The 9,839-nt window shown below is 33.8% G+C and overlaps 1 protein-coding gene across 2 annotated transcripts; it reads left to right on the top strand.

Annotated features, from left to right (window-relative positions):
• The first annotated feature begins 1,671 nt into the window (after positions 1-1,671).
• Positions 1,672-4,039, top strand: LOC110426489 (putative protein S-acyltransferase 3). 2 transcript variants are annotated; one of them, XM_089785317.1, is made up of 5 exons: positions 1,672-1,949; positions 2,663-2,856; positions 2,937-3,260; positions 3,396-3,617; positions 3,735-4,039. In XM_089785317.1, exons 1-5 carry the CDS (start codon positions 1,922-1,924, stop codon positions 4,023-4,025), a joined length of 1,059 nt encoding a protein of 352 aa, XP_089641443.1. In that variant the 5' UTR covers positions 1,672-1,921; the 3' UTR covers positions 4,026-4,039. The 2 variants fall into 2 exon arrangements, with proteins under 2 accessions (XP_089641443.1, XP_021297383.1); XM_021441708.2 differs by having other exon boundaries at positions 1,672-2,004; positions 2,677-2,856.
• Positions 4,040-9,839: the final 5,800 nt, after the last annotated feature.

Genomic DNA, 9,839 nt, shown 5'->3' with positions numbered 1-9,839 from the left:
CTTATGCTTATTTCTCATTTTACGATGATGATGTGCTTATGTAAATAAATGAGACTCCTTATGTTTATGTTACTAATGTATGGGATGTGTACTTTAGCATCAAAGAGGGTGGACAGGATATGCTAAGCTTATGGTAATGGGGCCATTGAAGATATAAGCACCAAGGTGTACAAACTAAGAGCACCAAATTATGCATATGACATTTATATGAAAATATGCATTACATTGTATGCGATATGTTTGTGAAAGGCTAATGGAATGTTTTATCTTACAATATGATGATGTTTTCCATGATGAATGATGTTGAACTTGGTTAAATGTGCTTTAATATGAAATAGTATGTGATTATATGATGAGTTAAAGGCTTGTTTGAGTCCTATGGGCCACACCTACATAGGTTCTCGCACTAGTCATGTCCTCGAATTTAAGATGTGACATCTTATATTTTTTGGAACACCTAAACCTATTTGTAACCCTTGAAAAAACAACTGATAATTTTTATCAAAATAATGCTCATAACATTTTATCAAATGATGTTAATATTTAGGATAAAGTACCGTTACCCCTTAAGTTTTGATTAAAATTTCACGCAGGTCCATTAAATTTCAAAATGGACATTCCGTCCCAAAAAAGTATTTTTTCTTGAACGCTTAGGTCTAGCCGTTAGTTAACTATTAGTATTTTCATCAATCTGATGAGGTGACAAGGGTCAAGGGATAATTTTACCCTTGATTAATTTTTAAAATTTCTATTATATAATTTTATAACTTTTTTATTAATTTTTTTATTAGTTAAGAAAATAAAAAACCTCCCCATATGGGGGAGTACCAAAGCTCCCCTAAAGAGCCACGATCGAGATCCTTTAGGAGCACAGATCTGGTGCTCCCTTTCCTCAGTGCCCCCCTCCCTTGGGAGCATGGTCGGTTTTCTCCTTTCTTTGGGGAGGATCGGTTCTCTTTTTTTTAAAATTTTTTATAAAATATAATAGTAATTTTAAAAATTAATAAAGAAAGAAATGGCATTTTAATCTTTTCACAATCCTTTGTTAACGGTGTTTGCATTTTTAGGGTAGAGTGTCTATTTCGAAGCTAATGGACCCGTTTGAAATTTCGATTAAAACTTAAGAAGTGGGGTTATTTTACCTTAATATTAGTAATTTTGATAACTCCAATTGATTAAGATAAAAGTGTAAAGCATTCTTTTTAATAGTTTTATCCAAATAGGATGATCATCTTGGGTTTCATCCTAAAATTCTAATAGCATTAGATACAACAATACGAGAACTATTGTAAAAATAAAAATTTCAAAATAATTTGTTGATTTTAAAAGATTTAAATAATTCAGTATATAAAAATATTAATATTTATTGATTTTTCTTTAACTTAATTCTTGCGAAAGAAACACTTTAACTCAATGGATATTGGCGCCTCACTTTTAATTAATGCTAGCTTCGTCATCGATAATGTCAAACACAATTACCTTTTGTCCTTACTCAAACATAACAAGAAATCAGTTTTGGCAGCACGCGAAAAGCTCGCTCGAAATTAAAATATTAACGACACATCGAAAGTTTGTTAAGGGAGAGTTGTAAGGATCGATCTGGTAACCCAACATAGGGGAAGTTAGAGAGGGAGAGATGATGTGAGAGAAGAAGAAACAAACACCCTCAAAGCGTTTGATATCTTTGTCATTCGCTATCTTACGTTATACCAACGAAAACAATGAAAGCCTTTTGACCCTTTTCAATTTTGTGTGGGGTTTATTTTTTTTTTTATCTAGCTTTCATTGATTCTGTTTGGGAGTATAGGCTTCCTGATTTTTTCTCTGGGGGTGTTTTTTTCTAGACTGAGATAGCTTGAATCATGCGCACAAATGAAAGACCGTAAGAAGAGAACCATGAATAGGAACAAAAGCCAAGTTTATGACTCTTCCTCCGTTGACATGGAAAGGTGCCCTCCCAAACCCATTCCCAAGAGGATTTATCAAGTTTGGAAGGGAAACAATGTATTATTTTTTTCTCCTCCTTTTACAACGTTTGATGCTTTTTCTAAATTGGTGCTTAAATTTCATGCTTGAGATTCTATTCTTCTTATTGCATCTCATGAATACGAATTCACAGTTCATTTTGGCAAATGAAGTTTTAACAATGCCCCTTGTCATGTATATGTTGTCAATTCAACCCCAAAGTACTATCATACTTGGTTAATGGGCGGCATAGCTGAATGTGAATTCCTATAGATGTGCAGATATATTTTGATTTGCTAGTTTTGTTGTACAGAAACCTGTGGAACCTCTAGTTGTTATGGGATGATTCTGGGGTCTTATTGAGTATATGCATGAGGGTTTTAGCTTATATATATTATGGCAAATTATTACTCGTATCATTGCCTGCTTTGAATGCTATCCAACATGGTATTTGGGTCCAAATACTAGTTGAATAATTCTTTGATTACTGACATCTATCTCAATTTTCTCAATCTGTTTATAAAGTAAGCATTAAACAATGAGTAATCAGATTACTGTTCCATTATCAATTTCTGTATTCTTTATAGCTTTCTCCGGTCGAAAATGAAGTTAAAACAAGTAGTTAATTTTTGTTGGGTACGAGTATGTACAGGCTATACCAAGATCTGGCTTTGCTTACGAACTAATGCATGCACAGTTTTTAAATGTCAGAAATTTTGTTGTGGTGGGAGAATGATCTTTGGCCCCGATGCATCATCACTATTTTTAACATCATTTCTAATCGGATGCCCTGCAATAGCATTCTGCTTAAAGGTGGCGGTGATCATCAATCAAGACGATCCGGTTTTCAACTATCATGCATTTTTGGGGGGACTCATCCTCACTGTTTTGGTTGGTAATTTGTTTTAGCAAATAAAGCAAGAGCTCTCCCACGGCTCACCGCTGTATGTAATTGATGTTTGTGCCTGCAGGATTTCGGGTTTCTACTCCTGACATGCAGTAGAGATCCGGGAATAATACCTAGAAATTTGAAATCGCCGCCGCCTGAATCGTCGGAGGAATCGATTAATTACATGACAAAGAGTGCATCCATGGAGTGGGTCCGTAGTCAAACTCCAAACCTCAAGATACCAAGGATTAAGAATGTGATGGTGAACGGTCAAACGGTTAAAGTCAAGTTCTGCGAGACATGCTTGCTCTATCGTCCGCCGCGTGCTTCTCATTGCTCCATCTGCAACAACTGCGTCCAGAGGTTCGACCACCACTGTCCATGGGTGGGTCAGTGCATCGGAGCAGTAAGTTACTTTAATTTTCTCATCAGCTGTTTATCTATAAGAGCCTTGCTTGCTTTTCTACCTAGCTAACTACAGGTGATGCTGTTCTTATTGAATTTAAGTCGAAACCAAATATTGAGGCTTTAATGGTTGCAGCGCAACTACCCATTCTTCCTTTGCTTTATATCATCATCGACTGCCTTGTGCATATATGTGTTCGTGTGCTCTTGGGTGAACATTCTTGGACAACACTGCGGCTTGTGGACTGCCATGTCTCGTGATATACTATCGGTCATTCTCATCGTCTACTGCTTCATAGCGGTCTGGTTTGTTGGTGGCCTAACAGTTTTCCATTTCTACCTCATTTTCACCAACCAGGTGATTACTTGTACAAGTTTTGTCGCCTCTCCGATCGCTTCACCATGTTCTATCTTTCAATATATGTTTTTGGGGATTCTCTTGATTTCCTTGTGCTTTTTGCATCATGAATTTCAGACAACCTACGAGAATTTCCGGTACCGATACGATGAGAAGGAAAATCCCTTTAACAAGGGCATATTAAGCAACTTGAAAGAAGTGTTCCTGTCCAAGATCCCACCTGCAATGATCAATTTTCGGGCATGGACTGCTGATGACGACGACTTTTCAGAAGTGTCGACCATCAGAGATGACAGCCGGGCTGGGGATTTCATTGCTTCCAAGGAGAAGTTTGACGTGGACATGGAGAGCGCTAGAGCTCCAAATTCTTTGGAGAGGTTCGACTTCGGTGGCTTTGATAATATATAGTTTAAGGAGGAAGGGCGCACAATGTGATTTTCCACATATATTAATATTTATATATGATATAAAGGCAATACACTAAGGTACTGCAATATACTAACGGTTTTCATTCTCATGCAATTGCGTAATCAAGTTTTTACAACCACTGCTTCTTAACGACTTTGACTAACAAACAATTATTATTATTATTATGGAGTTTAATTTTTACTTTTAATTGCAATCAATTAAATTCCTAAATATTTATCATATTAAGTGATACATGTTTCACAAAACATTGTGAGTTTTCTCATCCATGGTGGATCCATCGTTTTGACATTTTTTGTTGGCTTGTTCATCTCATGATCGTTTATATTCCAGGTTGAATGTGATCATTTTTGTTTGCGAAATAATTTAAATAAATAAAAAGTACCTGTTGGAGGCTTTAATTGATTGTAATCAACAGACAAGAAATTTGATGATAGTTTAATTAATTTATATATTTTTTTGTATTTAAACCTTATTATCACTGTTATAGGTTAAATTACTTAGGAAAATGCTATACATACCAAATTTTTTGAAAGTCTTTATCATTTTATATATTATTATAACTAATTGAGCCATTAATGTAATATTTTTAGTAATTTGAGCCCTCATTGAAACAAAACTATTGAAGCTCATTATATATTCATATCACGTGGATGTTTACTTAGCACTGTAATGATCCAAACCCCCAGGCTGTTAGGGCGCATAGACCCTATAGGCAAGCCCATAAAGCCCAGCAAGAATGTAAATTCATTTTCCATTAGCTATAATTAAATTAAATCATTGGAACATAACTTGAAAATAATTATATATGAAGTATGATTTTGGTTCACACATGTTCATCATTAACCAACCTAAACCCGGGGCAAATAAACATAAACCAATGCTACATGTGCTTTAGGATAAACTCTAACCATATTTACGTAAACCAGTTTCATATGTCATGCATTGGCTACAACCGTGGACCTTGACCCTACATATCTGGCTTTAAACAGCCGCATTTACGCAAAACTTGGACCAGCAGAGTTTGACGTGGAAAACCGAGTGTCTATGAGATGCATTAGTCAACTACCAAGCAAATTAGCCTCTCACTCTTTGATGGAGGCTTCAGGAAGGTACTTATCTGCACATCAATTCATTGGGATAAGTTACGTAGATTCAGTGAGTGAGTGAAAAAGAGAAACAACCAATAAAGCTGAACAGTTGCTGAAAAGGAGCTTAGAAATAGTAATTTAACTTAAAAAAAAAAACCCTGATGCAATGCAAAAACAGTTTGTGCATTGATTTCACAATTTATAATCAAGTACATGGCATGCAGAATAGTGCATAAAAGTGGTCGATGAATATCTCAAGCTAAACTCCAAAGAAAATGCCTTATTTTTCTCAAATCGAGGGCCCAAGGTCGATCCCTAAGTGTCTTGAAACACAATTTATTAAGTATTAGTCAATTGTGTGACAAAGGCTTTTAAGGTATGTTTTGATTTATACAAATGTGAAGTGATAGACATTAGTACCAACAAAATTTCATTCGTAGGAAAAGAATCAAGAATATGTATGCTATATTTCTTGAAGATCTTGAGCTTAATTGTGAAACATGTCTTATGGTAAATGATGGAAATGATAATTGGTTATGGAATAGGAGACTTGGACATGTGAGCATGCATACCATCTTAAAATTGATGAGAAAAAACATGGTTATAGGATTGCTGGAACTTAAATTTTAGAATAATCAGATTTGTGATGCTTGTCAACTAGGTAAACAAGTTACAACACCAAAAAGATTATTTCAACCTTTAGACTTCTTGAATTGCTGCATATTGATTTATTTGGTCCAATCAACACAACTAGCTTAGGAAGCGAATCATATGGCTTTGTGATAGTTGATGACTACTATAGGTATACTTAGGTCTACTTCCTTGCTCATAAAAATGATTCTCTACTTGTATTTGTAAATCATTGTAAGAGGGTTCAAAATGAAAAAGGACTTGTCATAGTTAGTATTAGAAGTGATCATTGAGGTGAGTTTGATAGAGATGATTTTGAAAGTTTTTGTAATGAAAAAGGGTTGGATCATAATTTCGCTGCACCTAAAACACCTCAACAAAACTGGAGTTGTAGAAAGAAAAAATCAAACCTTAAAAGAAATGGCTTGGACTATGCTTTGTGAAAGCAATCTACCAAAGTACTTTTGGGCAGAAGCTGTCAACACAACAGCCTACATTCTTAATAAAGTATCAATAAGGGCCATGATATCAAAAACCCTATATGAACTGTACGAAGGTAGAAAACCAAATATTTCCTACTTTAGAAGTTTTGGCTGCAAATGCGTTGTATTTAGCAATGGAAAACATTCTCTTGGAAAGTTTGAAGCTAAGAGTGATGAGCCAATATTTCTAGGATATGCGTTGAACTTAAAAGCTTATAGAGTTTTTAACAAAAAAACTTTAACAATTGAAGAATCTATCCATGTAGTTTTTGATAAATCTAATGCCTTGCAAAAGGAAGCTTTTGTTGATGAAAATGATGAAGAGGACTTTGAAAGACAAATGGAAGAACTAAGCCTAGAAAATAAGAAAAATAGTGAAAAAAAGTCCTTTGGAAGAAAAATAGAACCTCCACCCTTAAAAACTTTGCAAAGAACTGAAAGTCAACTCATTGGTCTTTTAAAGAATGAAAGTATATCAAAGATCATCCACAAGAGTAGATCATTGGTGATATTTCACAAAGAGTCAAAACCATAAGAGGAATTAGAGAAACATGTGAATTCTCAGCTTTCATCTCACAAATCGAGCCTAAGAGCTTTGAAGAGGTAGAAAAAGAAGAAAGCTGGACATTGACCATGCAAGAAGAACAACAATTTGAAAAAAATCGAGTATGGACACTAGTTTCTAGGCCATTAAATCATCCAATTGTTGGCACAAAGTGGGAGTTCAGAAATAAAGTGGATGAGCAAGGTAATGTTATTGGAAACAAAGGTAGGCTAGTGGCTCAAGGATATAACCAAGAAGAAGGCATTAACTATGATGAAACATTTGCTCCTATTGCTAGGATAGAAGCCACAAGATTATTTCTTGCATTTGCATATTTCATAAACTTCAAATTATTTCAAATGGATGTAAAAACTGCATTTTTAAATGGACTTATTCAAGAAGAAGTCTATGTCAAACAACCCCTGGATTTGAGGACTTTGGAAAAACCTGATTATGTTTTCAAACTACATAAGGCTTTATATGGACTAAAACAAGGTTTAAGAGCTTGTTATGAGAAATTCTCAAAGTTTTGAGTTGAAAAGGGTATATTAGAAGAAGTATTGATACAGCATTGTTTATTATGAAATTCTTGAATGATTTAATTATAATTCAAATTTATGTCGATGATATTGTATTTGGCGCTACTAATGAGGCTTTTGGTAAGAACTTTGTTGAAGAAATGCAGGGTGACTTTGAGATGAGCATTATGGGTGAACTAAAATTCTTTCTTGACCTTTAAATCAAACAATGCAAAGATGGCATCTTTATCAATCAAGAAAGATATATTCAAGACATGCTGAAAAAGTTTGATATACTAAAGCTAAAATCAATCAACACACCAATGAGTCCTTCTACCAAACTTGATACTGATGAAAGAGGAAAAAGTGTTGATCAAAAGCTCTACATGGGGTATGATTAGATCTTTGCTTTATTTAACTACTAGCAGACCTAATATTCAATTTAGTGCATGCCTGTGTGCATGGTTTCAATGTCAACCTAAAAAGTCATACTTAATTGATGTAAAAAGAATCTTTAGGTACTTTTTAGATGCACAAAATTTAACATTATGGTATCCTAGAGGAACATCCTTCAATCTCATTAGATATTCAGATACAAATTTTGTTGGAAGCAAAATAGATAGAAAGAAAGCTAATGGTACATATCAGTTTCTAGGAGATATGCTTGTGTCCTGGTCTAGTAAGAAACAAAACCCCGTTGCACTCTCCATAGTTGAAGTTGAATATATTTCCTTATGTAGTTGCTATGCTCAAATTTTATGGATTAAATAATAATTAAAAGATTTTGGCATGACCATGCATAATGTACCAATATTTGTGATAACACAAGTGCAATAAATATCTCAAAAAATCCAGTTCAACACTCAAGAACTAAGCACATTGAGATTAGACATCATTTTATTAGAGACCATGTGCTTAAGGCAGACATTAAGATTGAGTTTGTCAAACCCTTAAATGAGCAAAGATTTTGTGAAATTAGGAGAAATCTAAGAATGGCAAGTATTCAAGAGCTTTAAGTAAATTTCTGAGCATTTCTCTCATAAGATAGTGTAGACTTAGTTGATTAAGAGCATCACTTAACCAACTAAAAGCATTCTATTTCCTTTAATAAAAGACCTAGTCAAACAAGGGTGAAACTTGGTCAATTAAGAAACTAAAACAAAAAAATAAAATTTAAAGAAAATGGAGGCCGTTTATTAGGTGAAGAAGAAAATGAAAAATTGCTTAACTAAAAAACTTGGGAGGCAAATTTTTGAATTTTGAAAGAGAGAGAAATTGACCACATTTAAAAAAGAGGGAGTCTAACTGTTTTAAAGAAAATTAACCTCTTTGAACTCATTCTCTCTCATTTGAAATCGATCTTCTAAAACTGAAACCTCCCCTTCTTAAACTTTTAAAACCCTAAAACTGAACCAAACAAAACCAATTGCTAAATCCTATTTACCTGAAGATATCTTCAAAAAGAAGAAGGGTAAATGGCCTATGGAAGCAAGTCCACCCTCTTAAATTCAGAAGAAGAAAAAGAAACATGAGTCAACTTTGGTGACTGAGAAGACTAGGAAGAAACAAAAAGAAATGGAATAGAAGTTGGAGAAAAAGAATGAACAAGGAAAATTCTCCACATAAGGTAATCTTCCATCCTTGAAATTCAGAAATAAGATTCATGAGGATAAATATAGGTGTTAGCTTTAAAATTATTATACTTTTGAGTATGACAAAATGATCAAATTTGCTGGAACATTATTTGAGTAATCCTTAACTATTGTTTGAAATGATTTAACTCCCATGTATTTGTTCTTACATAGTTATAATCTTTACTTTTAAAGTTATTGAACTATATTTATAAGCTTGTATGACTTATGTGTATGAATGCTTATGATTCTCATTCATTAAAGTTTGATCTAATGATTAAAGAAAAATTTAGATGCACTCATTAAGGGGCAGTTTTGAATATCAATTTTAATGATAAAAAAAAGGGTAGAAGGAAGACTAAGTTGAATAAAGTTTGATTGGTCTTCATGTTTAATTTTTATGTGTGATGCTTTATTTTGGTTTTCTTCAATATTATGTAAAGAAAACTAGATGCATTGACCAAGGGGGAGCAACTCATTATGCATAAAGCTTTGAAGCATTCATATTGAACATAGACATTGCACTATTAATCTACGAGTGTTTTGTCATCATAAAAAATAAGAGATAGAGAATGTTGACTCTATATGTTTTTGATGATCGTAAAATATTCTCATTCATTGGTGTCTAATTATATTGTTTAAGTTTGCAAGACTAAAATGTATGCCATTAATAAATTAATCACTCAAAAGACAATATCAAAACTTATAAGAATAAGCAGCTATAAGTGAGCAATGAAATAAGAAGCCTCTAAGTTGAATAATCAAGGGAGTTGGTTAGATAAAACTCAAAAGAGAAGCTGGCGAGCTCAAGCAAATCATGAAACAGAGAGCACTTAGTCGACCAAGAGACAGAGTTAGTTGACGAAGAGCTTATTGCCAGAAACTGGGTTCAGAGATAGA

Source organism: Theobroma umbraticum, unplaced genomic scaffold (assembly GCF_002168275.2).
Source record: "Theobroma umbraticum cultivar Fairchild unplaced genomic scaffold, ASM216827v3 scaffold_89.0, whole genome shotgun sequence".
NCBI classification, from domain to species: domain Eukaryota; kingdom Viridiplantae; phylum Streptophyta; class Magnoliopsida; order Malvales; family Malvaceae; genus Theobroma; species Theobroma umbraticum.
Note: the sequence above shows the minus strand (reverse complement) of the source record. Positions and strands in the feature narration are given on the sequence as shown.